The 18,716-nt window shown below is 42.0% G+C and overlaps 2 protein-coding genes across 2 annotated transcripts in view; one reads left to right on the forward strand and one right to left on the reverse strand.

Annotated features, from left to right (window-relative positions):
- The first annotated feature begins 1,520 nt into the window (after nucleotides 1-1,520).
- Nucleotides 1,521-18,716, forward strand: part of LOC105492004 (lipoprotein(a)) — a 302,231-nt gene continuing 285,035 nt past the window's right edge. The window contains exons 1-2 of the mRNA XM_071095947.1: nucleotides 1,521-1,595; nucleotides 3,096-3,162. Of these exons, the coding sequence (XP_070952048.1) occupies nucleotides 1,592-1,595; nucleotides 3,096-3,162 (71 nt within the window). The 5' untranslated portion in view covers nucleotides 1,521-1,591. The remainder of the gene's footprint in view (nucleotides 1,596-3,095; nucleotides 3,163-18,716) is intronic.
- LOC105487509 (plasminogen) overlaps nucleotides 3,677-18,716 on the reverse strand; it is a 50,828-nt gene continuing 35,788 nt past the window's right edge. The window contains exons 14-19 of the mRNA XM_011750967.2: nucleotides 18,276-18,396; nucleotides 16,597-16,671; nucleotides 16,011-16,151; nucleotides 13,506-13,612; nucleotides 4,695-4,840; nucleotides 3,677-4,064 (exon numbers count right to left, since the gene is read on the reverse strand). Coding sequence (XP_011749269.2) covers nucleotides 3,903-4,064; nucleotides 4,695-4,840; nucleotides 13,506-13,612; nucleotides 16,011-16,151; nucleotides 16,597-16,671; nucleotides 18,276-18,396 — 752 coding nt within the window. The 3' untranslated portion in view covers nucleotides 3,677-3,902. The remainder of the gene's footprint in view (nucleotides 4,065-4,694; nucleotides 4,841-13,505; nucleotides 13,613-16,010; nucleotides 16,152-16,596; nucleotides 16,672-18,275; nucleotides 18,397-18,716) is intronic.

Here is an 18,716-nt window from a genome sequence, read left to right on the forward strand (position 1 = left end):
CTGTAGCTGGATAGGAAGACAGATGACACACAGATGGTAGCTAGGCAGATAATAGGTAGATGGATGATAGATGATAGACAGATAGATAGAGATGATAGATAATGGATAGATGGATTGATGCATAGATAAATAGATAATAGATGATAGATAGGTAATAGAGATAAGTAGGCAGAGAAAAGAAAGAGAGACTGAGTTTTGGAGGCAGGTGTTTAAATAGTGTACAAGGAAAGCTAATATCCAGCCAATATACAAACATGAAGAGTTATATCAACAAAAATTAACATTACTGAAATTCTTTCTAAGTTTCTGTTTTAAATTTTTCATGAAAAAAGATAGAGAATATGAATATGAGAATGTATACTAAAAGATGTAGTATATGTCCTCTGGGGACACAAATGAGCTGGGGAGATGGGTAGGGAACGGAGGGCCATCTCTTTCCTGTCAGAGACTTCCGTACTGTTTGATTTTTTTTTTTAATTATGACACATAGTCTTGTGTTTTCTGTGTAATCTTTAAAAATGATTTAACAGCTAACTTAAAAAATAAAAGGCAATCTGGATAATGAATTGGAAATTAAGGATACGGAACTCTAATGTTTTTAATATTTCAAAAATCCTGAGGAAAATCTTTCTTCCCTTTGATTATACTCCATTGACTGCTGCCTGTGTACACACTGAGAATGGTGCATTCATTCTTGATTCAATCAGGGGTCAGATCTGCAAACTCATCAGGAAGAAATGGAGGAATAGGGAGTCCTTTGAGACCAGGACTCTTCTACCACATCAGCTGCATTAAAGTTAAACAACTGGGAGAGATTGTCTGTGGCTGGTGAAGGGTGGTGGGGTGGTGCAGGATTGTCCCAAAGGGGAGCAAGGAAAACTGATATCCAACTAATATATAAACATGGGGAATTATACCAACAAAAATTTAAATTACACAAATTCTCATTTTTTTTCTGTTTATGAATTTTCATAATGAAAAGTTGGATAGATTAATTATACCTAGTCCCCACACTTGAAAAAAATCTAGGAGTATGGTTTACAGTACTACAAATTAAGCACGTTGATTGTGATCCATGATTATTTACTCTAAAAAAACAACTTCGTGCTAAATTACTGAAACCTGTTAGTGTATTCCCTTCTAAAACTGCATTGGATTATTCTATCATTTCTGCTGGGTTTTGTTCATATCAGCAGCTCATTTCCAAACATATGTTAATTCAGTAGAGAAATTCATGAAGAGCTTAAATGCTGTAATGCTAACTAACCTCTGTTTAGGGTCTGAAAGCAAGTCAAAAAAGGAGCCTGAAGTGATTTCTGTTACCTTTGAGTTGGGTTTTCATCAGAAGTTAGGTATGTGTATTTGATCAAAACCAGCTATGCTATTAAATAATAACAGAAGACCTTCCTCTAACTATTTGCATAATCTTTCATAAGGACTTTCTCCTTTGTTTTTTCAGTCCACATTCTTTTAAGTGTGGCAGGAATAAAAAAACCCCAGTTTCCAGCTCTCACCTTTGAGGCCCCTGCCAAAGGTGGAAGGAGCTATCCAGGAGCTGATCCTCCTTGCAAAGCTGTCCTTGCAGAGATGCATGTGTGCGTTTCAGCTACATTAAGCTATGCTGTTGTAATATTGTATAAAGACTTCAATCTATCCAGAGTATTTTTATATAATGTTGGATGAGTTAGGACTATTTGTGGTACTGTTGAAGTTTCTGGGAACACATAATATGTAGCTGGCTTAAGAAAGAGCCTCTCAGGTGCACGGCTCTTCCTGTTTTTGTTTGTTTGTTTGTTTCCTTGCACTGGAGCAGTGGTCTCTGACTCATTAGGCTAAAGAGAGACGAGAGAAGTCCCTCACCTGATTCTCATAACAGGTCCATCAAGAATGCAGGATTTGAAAACCAAGGATTTGGGAAATTTGTGCAGAAATGTTCATCAAATCTTATCAGTCAAGGGACTAAGCCCATAAGTGAACATTCGAAAAATTGCAGGGAGGATGAAAATTTGGGAATCCTGTTAATGAGGAGACTGAATCACAGGTTCCTGGGCCACAGAATGTGAGCGTTCGTGTCCTTTGCTCACCTTGGTTTCCGCATGCCTTTGCAGCATGAACAGGTCAGGAGTCTCTCCCCTCTACCTTCTCTGTAGCATCTGGGGTTCCAGGCATGGTTTAGGCCCCATTCTAGCAATAAGGGCCAATCTGCTGTACAATCTGAGGTCTTGGTTCTGTTATTCATAAAATAATGCTGTGGTCCTGAGATTATTCAGGACATTTTTGGCTCTCCTTTAGTAGACACCTAGAGCCACAGATTCTCTTCGTTACTCAACAGATCCCATGGATTATGATTTCTGGGTCTTAGGATTTTAAAAGTGAAGGGATATTTTTCATATATTTGTTAAGTTCAGTTCCGTGGGTGCCTGTGGCCAAGAGTTAAAAACATGAACAGTTCCCATTCAATCTTGACACTTTGAGTTGTCTTGGGGAGGAGCTTACGTTTTAATTTAAAAGAAAGGTCAATTATATCCATGCTTAACAGGATCAGCAGAAGCTTTATAAATGACTTTACAGAGACGAATAAGGGATTTGATCTTTCTTTTTTGTTATCGAGGCTTTTGAAATGTGGAACTTGTGTGTTCTGCTTGTATGTTATATTCAATATGTTTTCAGATGCAATCTGTATTTTATGCTGAGATTTTAAAATGAAATACTTTATGTGGACAGGCAAAACTGGTACCAAAGGGAATCCTTCACAATGGGGAACAACATTTTTGTAAGGAGAACAGGCGACAATATACACGAAGTGTGTGCTAATTGTAAAATGAGCATCTTCATCCTTAAAGCACATTGGAATTGAATACAAGTAATCTATTTGTCAAGGAAATAAACACAGCTCTTTGAGGACTTGAGACTTTCACCCTTTATTCACAGTCACTTGCAGTTTTGCTTTTCTCTGCATTTCTCTGGTATAAGATGACTGTTACATTGTTAAATTGTATTTTGAGTGGATATTTTTGTTTGGTAACAACATTTTAAATGGTAAAAAATGTGCATTTGTCCCTTCTCTTCCTTCTAAACATGTGTCTCTCCCACAGGTCATTCTCCTGTGACCGTGTGTACTACAGACTGTTTCAAAACCGGGCAGGCAATTAACAATGGGAAGTAAGTAGTCTACCTTCAATATTTGCTTGTTGTTCATTTATGTGCTCTTGGCACCAGTCCTAGACTCACATGTGCCCCAGAATAGCATTCAGACTCTCAGCTGGTCTTGTGTTACACGTCCATGGCCCGATTCACTCCATGGTATACAGCTCTCTGCTCCATGTCCCCTGGGCTGGGCTCAAGTCAAGCAGTCAGTGACAGATTTCATTCCCAATAACAGAACCAGTTCGCATGACTGCCCATACATGTTGCAGCTTTGAAAACATTCATCTCAGTGTTAGAAATAAAGACAGTAAAAATGTGTGTCAAGCCCTCGTTAGCTGATGAGGTAAACGCATGGACAACTTCTTAGGACTTCTTGGCTCTCCCCTCTGTGACCTTGTAGCCTGCCCAGTCCTTTGTGTAGCTGTTCCTTATCAAAAGCAGCTATATCCCCCCCGTCTGCCCATTTAAAATTGGTGTGACGAACAAAGTGCATGAAAATGTTGAAGACCAAAACCAAAATTAACTCAAATTAAGGTTAAGTACAGAGTTTATTTTTAACAAATGTCATAGCTATGTCACCTTATTACAGAATCCAGCAGTCAGAAAATAATACAAAAAATGCTGAGGTTTGGCTTCCCTGGTAGCTGGGGACAATGTCCTCGTTTGTTCACTGTCAGTTATTTCCAGCATGCTAAATCCCTACCCATGTTCCAGCCTCTAGGTGAGTCAATGCTTCACTCTGTAATCCCGTCCAATTAATTATTTCTCATCACTCCCTCGATCCAAGTGACAAACCTTGAAACACGAACATAGACACCTGGCTTATTGGGACGCGCACAGCCAAGACCCCAAGAAGTAACTCCTTGTAAAATGTATTTGTCCTTCTCGAAGCAAACCAGAGGCCCTCCACTGTCACCCTATACAGAGGGAGAAAAATCCATGTGAGGGTTAGGCTGCCAGTCTTTTATTATGGGATGCCATCTTTCTATTATCCATATGTACATTTTCCCAGTAATTGAAATCAGAAAGGGACTATGAGCATATTACTCAAGCATCTGCAGTGCTTAAGTACTTAGCAAAATCTGTTCAGCAAAACCACACCACTTAGTTTCTCCTGGGGGTAAAAAACCCCTTGTGAATCCTGCACACATCCCTTCCTATGTTGGTGTTTCCTTTAGACTGGCCTAGCCTGGGCATCACTGTAAAGTGTGTGCAGTTGGTCTCTGTCCTGTACCCTCTACCTCCTTCCCTACCAGAAAAGTCACCACTTTAGTCCCTGGCCACAAGCACACCCCAGGAGGGTGAGTGACCTGAGGTAGTTATGGCACTTAAAACTCCCTTGCTACAGATCTCAAACTCAAGCCCCAAGACATCTCCTTAGATTATCTGAATACGCATTCAGGGACAGATCTAGGGAGTTTCTGAGCAACTTTTAGGAGTCTTCGGTGGAAAATCCTTGAATTTGCCACCTGGGGAATGAAGTCTAAGGGGCTGAGACCGAGATGGGAGAGCACAAGACTAACTTTGGTCTCTTGATCTTTTCTTACCTGGCAACTGTCAGTGCCTCCGGCCAAATGCCCAGCACAGAGCTCGGTGGATTTGACTCTTCCATTCAGAAACTCATAGCGATTGCACACTTTATTCTCAATCACAGGGAGCCGGGCTTCCTTGAGAAGGCCAGCCCCATAGGTACCTGTTTTTAAAAAGATGAAAGAAATGGTTACTGCACCCAAAACATGTTCAGGAGGAAATTCCAGAAGAACAGAGCAGCAGTGCTGGCCCTCCTGTCTGTTTGTGAGGCTGCAGAACACAAGGCAGCAACCAATGCCGCTGAGGTCTCTGACCCTGCAGAGTGTAAACATCACATATGATTCTCTGTTCCTGAGACCTGGATTTAACAATCTGGGCTTTGTCGTGGTGGTTTGGAGTTGATTGTTGTTCCTCTACTTTTTGCTTTTACAACTATAAAGAATAATGTTTAAAATGTAGAGTCTGAAAAATGCAATTGCTATTTTATATATTCTTTTTTCAGACCTTTTAATATGCTTCTTTTACTAATTATATCATAACACAAAATTTCACATATTGATTTTTTCACTCAACGTTGTATCATGAGTTTCGTATAATTCTACAATCTTCATAACTAATATGTTAATGGGGAGCTACTGCTTAATGAGCATGAAGTTTCCTTTGGGGATGAGGAAAATGTTCTGGGAATATGATGATGGTTGCACACCATTGTGAATGTACTAAATGCCACTCAATGGTACCTTCCAAAAGGGTTAAAATAGTAAACCTTATGTTTTGTATATTTTATTGTAATAAAAAGAATAGTCATCATTTACCAAGAATTAACCTTTCCAGGCACAAGCTTATAATATGTTGTATCTCACTTAATCCTCACAACAGTCCTGTGAAACAGGCACTTTTATCATTCCTGTTCTACAGTTGAGGAAACTGAGGCATAAGGAGGTTGTGTAGTTCAGCTTGAGTCTGGGTCTGTGGAGTCACTGCCCTAATGCTTCCTCCCCAAGGCCCCACTCTTGCTTCCAACCTTCCACATGTTTGTTCATAAAGTTCATTCTTATTCCTTAATATTTTCTGAGCCTAAGTTCCCATAAATTACATAGACGTATTTCTGTCTCCCAATAACATTGCCACATTATTTGTAAAAGGGTATGATGGTGTGCCGTGTCACTAGAAAGCAATCACTTCACCTCACTTGTATGAGTGTTCGATTTTTAAAATATTAGCTAATCAAATAGGTTGAAATTGTCCCGATTCATTTTCCAATTTACACTTCTTTGACAATTAGGGAGAGTGAACATTCTAGTTGTGTTTCTGCCTTTGTGAAAAACTGCTTTATTTTCTTTGCCAAATTGAAATAGAATGTCTGTAAAATTGCCAGAGAAAATGTCGTTTTTCCAGATAGACATGCCCAGGGATGTCTCAGTGTTCTCACAAATAATCCAGTTTTCCAATTTTGCAAGCCCACGTTTCATTGAAATTTTGCAAAACTCTTTGCTTTGCGAGCATGACACAGGCAAGAACCGAGGCACTCTCTCTTTCTTTCCCCAAAGCCTTTGACTGCGTTTAGATCATTGTCTCGGGTTCAGAAAACTGACACTGATTCTGGAGTTTACATGAGCTGCATGGAAGAGGCTCGTCCCAGCGCCTCGCTCCAGAGCCCAGCTCAGCCCTATCTGGGCAGAGCTGCAGGGAGGAAGCTCCTCTTGACTACCAAGCACTGGGCAGTGGGTGCATCACCTGGACTGTGCAGATGTGTGAGGGAGCACCCTTCTCAAAATATTTTGCTAAAAATTAAGTTAGGTGTCACTGCTCTGGGATCTGCTCTCTGAGTAAGGCAAACACCCTGATAAGGGGGAAACCCCACCATGAGTTGCAGGGAAATTGATGCAGTCTGTGGTTGTGCTGCCTTCCAGTGGTAGAGTGGTAGATGTAGAGATGGCACCTCTGAGGGCCGGAAGGCCACAGGTGACCTGAGGATTGAAGCCCTCCCTGATGGGGCCTTGGGGAGAGGGCAACAGGGAAAGTCCAGCATCAGGATCAGCTCAGTGATTGCAGATGATGGCTGACCTGGAAAAACCCCTTGGCCTCAACACCTCCAAACTCTGCGTTTGGAACATCCACGTCAGGGAACATCTGGAAACGTGAAGGGAAGAGCAGGAGAACTTTAACCTCCCTCTGAGAAGCTGAGAACACCCACTGATTCATTGTCATTATTGACATGGAGAAAATTGATGAACAGGCCTGAGTTATGTTTTGTGACTCATCCTGGTGGTTGGTGGTGGGACTGAAGAAACAGTGAGTGGGCTCTGCACTCAAGACCCAGCTACAAACTGGTTATGTGATGTCTGTTGATAATGATAGTGATGGTGGTGGTGGTGGTGGAATGGTGGTGATGATGAGGGTTGTGATGAGGGTGGTAGTGATGGTGGTGGTAATGATAATTGTGCTGGTGGTGAAATGATGGTGATGGTGATGGTGGTGGTTGGTGATGATCATAGAGGTGGCAGTGGTGGTGATGGTGATGGTGATGGTAGTGGTGGTGGTAATGATAATGCTAATGGTGGGAGTAATCATAATGACTATCAAGTTGATAGTGGTGGTGATGATGGTGGTGATGGTGGAATGGTGGTGATGATGGTTGATAATAATGATGGTGATGGGTGGTAATGATGGTGATGGTGATGCTGATGGCAGTAATGATGGTGGTGGTGGTGGTGGTGATGGTGATGGTAATGTTAATGGTGATGGTGGTGGAATGATGACAGTGATGGTAGTGGTAGTGATGATGATGGTGGTGGTGATGATAGTGATGATGGTGATGATGTTGAGGGTGACAATGGTGATGGTGGTGGTAATGATAATTGTGATGGTGGTGGTGGTGGTGATGATGTTTGAGGGGATGATGATGGTAGTTGTGGTTGCAATATGGATGGTGATGATGGTGATGATGATAAGGCATAATCTTAATCCTCACAATGACCTTATATGTTGGTACAGGTGAGAAAACTGAAGCTAAAAGAGATTAACTAACTGCTCAATCTCACAAGGAAGATGGGAGAGCCAGAACTCACACACAGATCTTTATGATTTTAGTTTCGTGCTTTCATCAGTTGAGGCATTGTAGAGGATCTGTTTGCTTTTTGGCTGCCCAGCAGCCTATCACACTCTATCCTATAATCCTGTTGAGGGAACTACCCTTTGCTCCCATCTTGGTATGAGTGTGGTCCTGTGTCCACCTCCAGCATGGAACAGCTGATGTAAGTTGGAGTTAATCAGTGATGGGTTTAGGGCCTGGCTGGTGACACAAGTTCGACCTCTCAGAGCTAGAAAACTATTGTTTGTGTAATGGGGAGAGTGGCTTTCCTTATTTCTTTCCTGGCAGAGCCAGAGCCACCACAGCATCTGCAGCCACGAGAATATCACCTTTGTGCCCAAGAATAATGCCTACTCCATGGCTGGACAGGGCCTGGAGCCATGATGTGAGCCTGCAGAATTTTCAGTTCACTAAGAATTTCCCTTTTTTGCTTAATCCAACTTAAGTTGGATTTTCTGTCACTTGCAAGAAAGAGTCATGTTAGATACAACTCTATTCCGTATTATTATCAGGAGCTGCCATGATGGAGTGCTTAGCATATGCTCGGTGCTTGATGCACTTTCTTATTGTTTCTCCCCCAACAGCCCTGCAGCCCCCATTTCAGCTGAGGAATCAATCAACAAGAGCTCATGACTTTTCTTTCTTTCTCTCTTCTCTTCCTCCTCTCCTCTCCTCTCCTCTCCTCTCCTCTCCTCTCCTCTCCCTTCCTTCCCTCCCTCCCTCCCTCCCTCCCTTCCTTTCTTTCTCCTTCCTTCCTTCCTTCCTTCCTTCCTTCCTTCCTTCCTTCCTTCCTTCCTTCCTTTCCTTCCTTCCTTCCTTCCTTCCTTCCTTCCTTCCTTCCTTCCTTCCTTCCTTCCTTCCTTCCTTCCTTCCTTCTTTCCTTCCTTCCTTCCTTTCTTTCTCTCTCTCTCTCTCCTTCCTTCCTTCCTTCCTTCCTTCCTTCCTTCCTTCCTTCCTTCCTTCCTTCCTTCCTTCCTTCCTTTCTCTTTCTTTCTCTTTCCTTTCTTTCTTTTTTTATTGACATGGAGTCTCATTCTGTCACCTAGCCTGGAGGGCAGTGGCACGATCTTGGCTCACTGCAGCCAGCCTCCACCTCCCAGGCTCATGCAATTCTCCTGCCTCAGCCTCCTGAGTAGCTGGGATTACAGGGGTGCGCCACCACACCTGGCCAATTTTTGTACTTTTAGTAGAGGCGGGGTTTCACCATGTTGGTCAGGCTGGTCTGGAGCTCCTGACCTCATGATCTTTCCGCCTTGGCCTCCCAAAGTGCTGGGATTACAGGCTTAAGACACCATGCTTTATGAGTTTTCTAAGTCCCGACAGCCAGTAAGTGGGAGCCAGGTTTCCAATTCAGGTTTGTCTGTACCATCCCACATCTTCTCTGAGCTTCAGGTTCCTCATTTGTAAACTAGGAACAATAATATCTAATTCATAGAGGTTTGCAGCATTTAAATTTTTAAAAATGCAAAACACTGGGAGCAGCCTGGCACACCCATAGGTGTTCCTCATTTGCCAAGGTTCCTTTTACTTGACCTCAATGCTCCCAGACCCAGCAGTGCAGAAAGAGAGATCAAGAAATCAAGGAGGTGAAGTTTTTAAATAGTAGGAAAAGCACAGAAAAAGGAAAGCCAACTTTGAAATCATGTAGACCATTCGTTTTTAAACGTTTGGTTAAACCAAAACAAAAACAAAAACAAAAACAAACCTTTCTTCAAATGAAAACTTATGCAAAGGGTTATGTGAAAAACACCAGTTGAAAATTCTGGGTCTTTGAATGAGGGGTTAGAGCCGAATGGTACAAAGAGGTAACATGCCTAGTTCAGGTCTGTCTGGCTAGTGGCAGAGTCAGAACGCATTTCTAGGTCTTCAGACTCCTAATGCCCTCACCAGCACCTCTGAGAAACTGAAGCAGGGATCCTAAGACAGTCTTAGTGTTTCAACGGCCAAGGGGGCTAGGCTGATGGATATAATTATTGTCAGGGCATACTGCAAAGAGAAGAAGGACTCCCTAAAATGTATTACAGGTGCTGATACCACATCCTGCACAAATGTTCCCTCTCTTGTTCTCACCCACACCCATCAACCAATACCAAATGTCATCCTAGACTTGGGGCCGTGGGACCTGTCTACCTCTCCCTGAGCTGTAAGCCCCCTGTTTAACACCATCCCATACATATTAGACATATGGGTATTTTGGAAGAAGAGTAGTTTAATTGTAACTTTTGTTGTTAATGTTTTGCACCATGTTTAGAAACCCAGTCTGGCTAATTTCACATGAAAAATAACCTAACACTCTTAACTTGACGGCTGAGTGAAAACCCCACTTACCTAGGGAAGCAATATGAATGCTGAAATTATGGGTTAAGAGACTCAGAGACCTTTACTGGTTTTTTGCTTGCTTTAGGTGTAAGGGAAATATACAAATAAAAAATGGATCACACCCCAAAGCTTCAACACCAAAAATACCTTGCTAACATACCCCACTATGAAACCAAAGACAAGAAATTAACTACAAATAAAGACCCTGCACAAGGCTTTGGTCCTGTAAAAACATCCAAAGAACAAGTCTATTGGCTGTATTCAACCTACACTGCAGTTGAACATAAAGGCCGGAGTGCCATATATCCTCCAAACAACCACACCAGTTCTCTATCAGGGGTTCTTAACAAGGGTGAGCTGGCTGAAATGAAAGAACGGGAATTCAGATTTTGGATAGGAGTGAAGATCCTCAAGATCCAGAAGGATGACAAAATCCAATCTAAGGAAATTAAGGATCACAATAAAATGATATAGAAGCTGAAAGACAAAATCACTGGTGTAAAAAAGAACCTAATGGATCTGACAGAGCTGAGAGCTAAGAAACAAATTATAAGAATTTCACAAAGCAATCCAAGTATTAATAGCAAAATAGACCAAGCTGAGGAAAGAATCTCAGAAATGGAAGACTGGCTTTCTGAAATAAGACAGTTGACAAAACTTAAGAAAAATGAATGAAAAGGAATGAACAAAGCCTCTCAAAAACATGGGATTATGTAAAAAGGTCAAATCTATAAATCACTGGCATTTCCGAAAGGGACAGGGAGAAAGTAAACAATTTAGAAAACATTTCAGGATATTGTCCATGAAAACTTCTTCAACCTTGCTAGAGAGGCCAATAGTCAATTTAGAAAATACAGAGAACACCTGCAAGATTCTACACAAGAAGATCATCCTCAAGACACACAATCATCAGATTTTCCAAGGTCAAAATGAAAGACAGAATGTTAAAGGCAGCTAGAGAGAAAGGACAGGTCATCTACAAAGGGAACCCTATCAAGCTAACAGCATGCTTCTCAGCTGAACCCCTACAAGCTAGAAAAGATTAGGGCCTATATTCAATATTCTTAAAAAATATCCAACCAAGAATTTCATATCCAGCCAAACTAAGCTTCCTAAGCAACAGAGAAATAAGATCCTTTTCAGATAAGCAAATGTTGAGGGCAAGAGAAAGAAATAAAAGGCATCCAAATAGGAAGAGAGGAAATCAAACTATCCCTGTTTGCAGATGACATGATTCTATATCTAGAAAACCCCATAGTCTCAGCCCAAAAGCTCCTTCAGCTGATAATCAACTTCAGCAAAGTTTCAGGATATGAAATCAATGTACAAAAATCACTAGCATCCCTATACACCAACAGAAGCCAAGCCCAGAGGCAAATCAGGAACACAGTCCCATTCACAAATGTCACAAAAAGAATGAAATACGTAAGAATATGGCTAACCAGAGAGGTAAAGATATCTACAATGAGAATTATAAAACACTGCTCAAAGAAATCAGAGATGACACAAATGAATGGAAAAACATCCCATGCTCATGGATTGGAAGAATCAATATCATTAAAATGGCCATACTGCCCAAAGTAATTTACAGATTCATTGCTATTCCTATCACACTGCCAGTGACATTCCTCACAGCACTATTAAAAGAAAAACTATTTTGAAAATTTATATAGAACCAAAAAGGAGCCAGAATAGCCAAGGCAATCCTAAACAAAAAGAACAAAGCTGGAGACATCACATTACCTCTCTTCAAACTACGCTTCAGGGCTACAGTAACAAAAACAGCATGGTACTGGTAAAAACAACAACAAAAACAAACAAACAAACAAACAAAAAAGACTCATAGACCAATAGAACAGAATAGAGAGCCCAGAAATAAGGCCACACACCTACAGACATCTGATTTTTGACAAAGCTGACAAAACAAGCAATGGGAAAATAACTCCCTATTCAATAAATGGTGCTGGGGTAACTGGCTAGCCGTAGGTAGAAGATGGAAACTAGACCCCTTTCCTTACACCATATACAAAAATCAACTAAAGATGGGTTAAAGACTTAAATGTAAAATCCAAAAGTATAAAAATCCTGGAAGACAACCTAGGCAACACCATCCTGGACATAGGAACGGGCAAAGATTTCATGAAGACGCCAAAAGCAATCTCAGCAAAGGCAAAAATTGACAAATGGGATCTAATTAAACTTAAGAGCTTCTGGACAGAAAAAGAAACTATCGAGGGAGTAAATGGAAAACCTAGAGAATGGGAGAAAATATTTGCAAACTATACACCTGAAAAAGGTCTAATATCCAGCATCTATGAGGAACTTAAAACAAATTTACAAGAAGTAAAAGCCATTAAAAAGTGGACAAGGGACACTAACAAACACTTTTCTAAAGAAGACATGCCTGCGGCCAACAAGCATGTGAAAAAAGCTCAGTATCACTGATGGTTAGAGAAATGCAAATCAAAACCACAATGAAAAATCATCTCACACCAGCCAGAATGGCTATTTCTAAAAAGTCAGAAAATAACAGATGCTGGCAAGGTTGCAGAGAAAAGAGAACACTTATAGTTGGTGGGACTGTAAATTAGTTCAACAACTGTAGAAAGCAGTATGGTGATTCTCAAAGAGCTAAAAACAGAACTAACATTGAACCCAGCAATCCTATTACTGGTGATATACCCAGAGGAATATAAATCATTCTACCCTAAAGACACATGCACATAAATGTTCATTGCAGCACTATTCACAGTAGCAAAGACATAGAATCACCTATATGCCCATCAGTGACACATTGGATAAAGAAAATGTGGTACATGTACACCACGGAATACTGTATAGCCATAAAAAAGAATGAGGTAATGTCTTTTACAGGAACATGAATGGAGCTCAGGCCATTATTCTTAGAAAATTAACACAGGAACAGAAAGCCAAATACCACATGTTCACACTTTCAAGTGGGAGCTAAATGATGAGAACTCATGGACACCAAGAAGAGAGCAACAGATACTGGGGTCTACTTGAGGGAGAAGAGTGGGAGGAGGGAGAGGAGCAGGAAATACTAAGTGTTGGGTTAGTACCTAGGTGACAAAATAATCTGTATGACAAATCACTGTTTACATATACCAGAAACTTGCACATGTACCCCTGAACCTAAAATAAAAGTTAAAAATTAATTAATTAAAATAAAAACGTTCTGAAAACAAAGAGAGAGAGAGACTCAAAGACACCATTTTCCTCCCCTTGACTATGTACCTTGAAGACTGATTAAGACATAGGTACCCAGGCAAAATCAGGAGTGGGTGGACCACATTCGTGGATAGGAATTTGCACAGCTTGCTCCTAAATGCTCATTTTGTCACATGGACTGTAGGTCAAAACCTGTTCATTATGTGGGCAATGGAATTTATCTCACCTTGGGTTTCTCCCCAGCCAGTGATGAAACATTCGGTCCGGTCAGCGACCACATAATTTGGGGATGGCAGACAAGCTGGGATTACTTTGTCAGTGATGATGGCAGGACTGAAAGAAAAGCATCAGCAGTTATGTTTGACTGCTCTGCTGGCAGCTGCAACACCCACAACCAGCCATCCCTGCCTTGAGGCCCTGGAGCCCTCTGAGCTGGCACTACCTTGCTTCACTGACACAGAGCAACGTAGAACACAGCGTTTCACCCTCACATTTGCCTATGTTTGCCTAAGGACTACACAGACATAAGGTTTCATTTGAAAGGCATCAGTTGCATGCAAGATACTGCTGGTGGCCTTCACCTTTGAAAGTAGGGATGACAAAGGTGCACTTCTCATGCATATTCTGTGCACAACTGGAATCTCATGCCGAGTGCGTCCCTTCATATTAACCAAGTAGGGCATTGATCCATCCATGGAGTGTCTGAGATGCCACCAAGAGGCTGTAAAATTGCAAATGCATTGTGTGCCCAGAGCAACTTGCTCCATCCTTGGATCCTCCACTTCCTCCTCAGTGAAAGTTGCTACACCATAGTTGTAAGAATACAGTAAAATACTTGATACCAAATGAAAGAAGATTGGAAATAAGCCTCTTGCTTGAACAAAATGGTATTGTGTTCAAAGAACATTCATATACTTTAGAGTCCCAGGGACTCTCAAACATTAGAGCTCTGGTTTTTAGACCTGATTCTACTTTAGTAAGTTCAAGGGGATAAAGGATTGGAAATGAGAAATGCCCTATTCTGATCACGAATCATCAGTGTCACCAACTTTGAAGCAGGCACACTTTCTGCTTTTGAGCATCATCAGAAGGCCCAGCCTGTTGTGCAGACGTCCTCACTCTATGGGTTCCCTGGTGGAACACTAAATGCCCTAGGCTCTTGGAGAGTGGGGATGTGGGGTGGGAACTCTAGACTTGAAATGTATCAGCCTATCAGAGAACTCCAAAACCCAAAATTTCCAAATTACTTGTTCAAACCATCAGAACACCACAGCTCTCTGAGGACCATGAGGAACCTTCTACTTGCACATTTGCTGGGTGGGGAGGACACTGGAGAGCACAAAGGAGATCAGCTACTGTTTATAAAGGCTGAGCTGGAAAGGCTCTTCTCTCCTTCTGGAGTGTCAGAGCATCCCAGGACGTCACCCCTCAGTTCACAGACCCAGAGAAGTTGCCCCGGGATTGTGGCCAGGTCCAGGAGAGCAGCTCAGGCTCCTGCCCCGTGCCTTCCCATCCAGGCCATACTCATCCCTGTCCATGCCGACACCCTGTCTTCCAGAGTTGCTAGCACAGCGAGCACCCTGCATGCCTTGTCACCTGTCCCAAATCTGCTTCTCCTACAAATAGCTGTTTCTTAGCTGACTCAGCTAGTATCTGGCTCCAAACAGCACTAACTTAATAAGTGACATAAGCAAACGTATCACTTTGTCAGGCTTAATGAAACAACATTTCAACAGGAAAGAGAAAATCAAATCAAAGAAGACAATAATAATGTAATTTGCACTTATAAATTGTATTTGTGATTTTTTTGACATTGTGAAGTTTTTTGTTTTGTTTTGTTTTGTTTTTGTTTTTGTTTTTGTTTTGGTACAGGGTCTTACTCTGTCTCCCAGGCTGGAATGCAGTGACATGATCATAACTCACTGTAGCCTCAAACTCTGGGACTCAAGTGATCCTCTTGCCTCAGCCTCCCAAGTAACTGGGATTACAGGCACCCACACCAGACACCCAGCTCGATGTTGTGGTTTTTCAAGTGCTTTGAAATAAGTACAGTCTTATTTGATTCTCTTAAACATATTATGATGAAAGGAGAATTGTCATCCTGGAATAACTGCATCGTTCTCTCATCATGAATGTGGATGAACTGGTGAACATTAAGTGAGTTTTAGGGGTAACAGAGTACCTCATATTTCAACTTTTTCCACATGAGAAAACTGAGTCCTGCTGCCTTTCTCTTTTTTTTTTTTTTTTTTGAGACGGAGTCTCGCTCTGTCGCCCGGGTTGGAGTGCAGTGGCCGGACCTCAGCTCACTGCAAGCTCCGCCTCCCGGGTTCCCGCCATTCTCCTGCCTCAGCCTCCCGAGTATCTGGGACCACAGGCGCCCGCCACCTCGCCCGGCTAGTTTTTTGTATTTTTAGTAGAGACGGGGTTTCACCGTATTAGCCAGGATGGTCTCGATCTCCTGACCTCGTGATCCGCCCGTCTCGGCCTCCCAAAGTGCTGGGATTACAGGCTTGAGCCACCGTGCCCGGCCCCTGCTGCCTTTCTCAAGAGGACAGCTAGCATGTGGCAGGGCCGGGGTTGAAGACTGATGCTGTCCCCAAAGCCCTTGAGCCTTTCATGTGATAGACAGCCCCTCCCCACTGCCATGCAGTGACCATGACCCATAAAACCCAGACATAAAGCAACTATCTTCACCAGCATAGGGTGAAGACCACAGGTGAGCGAGTACCTGCTTAGCTTTAGCAAGGCAATATCTGCTCCTGCGGGCTCCGAGAACATCTTAGATACTTCTATTTCCTGAACATGTGATTCGAGATGCGCTTCTCGGTGTGCACCCAGGATGACCTTGTAGAATGAAGGCCTTGAGGACCTAGAAAAGATGAGGATGTCAAGAGCAAAATACGGTCCGGCCCCTTCAGGTAACCTCTGTGCCGTGAACTTGATGCTGTCTCCCTGACACCCTTGGCTACTTAGAATTAGTGACTTCTGAGTGGCAAGAAGCAAAATTCATTATTTGCTCGAAACAGGCAATTAAGGAATGTTCTCAGGCTGTTTGGGTGGAGACTGATGCCTATGGTAGTGAACAGTTCTATTCTGCAGTTTATTCAGGCCCACAAAATCATCTGTACTGTGTCTTTCCTCTGCAGTTTCTCTCTAGAAACCCTTCCTTTCTCCCTTATCTGATTGCCCTGGCCTGGTCCCTAGTGTCACAGCCAGAAAAGGAAGGGAGGAAGAGAGAGAAAGGAAAGGAGGGAAAAGAGGGAAGGAAAAAGTATTTAAGACAAAACCTCATGTCAATTGTCCCCTAAACATACTTCTCCAAGCAGTGGGCAGCAGTCAGCACCCACTCTGAGGATATCAAGGTGCCTCCACAGAAGTGCATTCCAAGCCTAGAAAGAGGATTTAGTTCAAATTTTAGTCAAATTGATACTTTGTTCTGCTCCATTGTACAGAAAACATACAGAAAACGTGTCTTTCTGACACGTTCACTTAATTTTGACCATGTTCATATTCCCAAAGGAAAGGACTGTAAGCCCAGCATCAGGACGGTAGTAACTTTGACCAGTGCTCCAGGAGTGGGATTTTTCAAAAGGGCCCATCTATGCCACTTTTTCTGATGCTTTGGGGAGGCACAGGCACAGCCTGTCTACAGGAGAGCAAAGCTAAGTGACTCAGCATGAAGCTCTACAGTAGTGACTTCCACCCCACAGCCCAGGACTCCAACAGAAGCGACCAGCCCAAGACCTTCCCCCAAGGTCTCTTCCATTTTTACGACAAGATCTATGCAAAGTCTGATGAATCACTCTTCAGGGAGCCAGATGTGATTCTGAACAACAGTGACTCATGGGGGTCTTCTGATCTAACCTGAGGAACTTTACTTTTGAGGAATGTTTCCTGAATCACTTACTTTCTAGGATTGTGTGGGCAGGTAGTAGCTCAGAATACTGGTGTGAGCCACTTGGAACCAGATTGTAATGAAGAGGAATAGAGACAGGAAGTGCATGATGACAGCATGTTGATAAGTCAGTGAGGATGTAGACCACCACACAGTTTAGGAAGGAATGAATCTGAGCTATGTGGAATGTGAAAGCTCTGTAGAGCAGGGAGTTAGCAAACGATAAAGAAAAATCAACTCAACAGCAGAGTGAAATGCAATGCGATCAGGTTTGTCGATGGCATTTCACAAACTTATGGAAAGGAGTCTCTTTACGGGAGAACAGCAATTGAGCACAGGTGTCCTGGTGTAGAAATGAGATGAGGAAGCAAACAGGCAGGCAGATGGGCCTGTTTCCTACGCATGCTTCCTAAGAGATACCCAAAAAAACAGAACTTATGAAAGGCATGTTCCACTGAAACAATACCCAAAATGTCCCGGTTCCCTGGGATTGGACTGATCACTCTTAATTTATGGGGATCATGATCTAGAATTTTTTTATGTTTGTGAATGGATGAGTAACCTCTGAATTGAAGTCAATGATTCACAAAAGTGTCCAAAGAAAAAAAATCTGTGCCTGTGATAGACTGTAGATAATTTTGTCCTTGCTCTCCCAACCCAGAAAGTGTCACATTTCTAAAAACTTCCCTCTCTTTTCATCTGACAATGAGACAGTGGATATCCATAGAAATCCTCGAAGCATCTTCAATATTTTCCAGCAATATTGGAACTTGGTGTAAATCACTGTGCCTACAGATTTTGATGGAGCTGCCCAGATCAAGAAAAAGACAGCAATTTTGGCCATTTTCACAGTAGAGAACCTATAAAAATATATATATTTATATATATATGTATATTTAATTTATATATAATATATAATATATATATAATATATATAAATATATATATATATTTCAATTTTTGTAGCTTTTTTCCCCCTTCAGAAAACTTAGAGGCAGGTACTGATGCCTTAGCTGTGTGGGTTTTGTGTAAATGTAGAAGGGTTTTGCAGGGCTTACATGGAGGGACAGTGTAAATCATTTCTGGGTCTGTTCTTACCTTGTTCTAAGACTGATTTGCCAGGGCCAGGAATGTGGGTAGGACACACACCCCCCTACAACCCTTCCAGGACATTTCTTCGGCTCCACTTGAGGCTTCCCACAATCAAATGAAGAGGCCGCTGTGGCACAAGGTGGGAAAGAAATCCCATTTGAGACAAGGTAGCAATTTTGTGGTGTAAATCGAGACAAATTCGAAGCCCTGAGTTTTTGACATCTCAAAGGCCAAACTAAATAGTAAAATCATAAGCATCTTTTGGAATATTTTCTCTAAGTTTCAAAAGTGGTAGTAGACAACACAGGACCCTCTCTTTTCAAGAAAATAAAAGCACTTTATAATTACTTTGTTGGAGAAGTGATCAAACAAATTGGTATAGTTTAGCATCAGAATGAGATCTTTTCTGAGAAGACCTTGATTGGGACAAATGGTTATTTGTCATTG

Source organism: Macaca nemestrina, chromosome 5 (genome assembly GCF_043159975.1).
Source record: "Macaca nemestrina isolate mMacNem1 chromosome 5, mMacNem.hap1, whole genome shotgun sequence".
NCBI classification, from domain to species: Eukaryota; Metazoa; Chordata; class Mammalia; order Primates; family Cercopithecidae; genus Macaca; species Macaca nemestrina.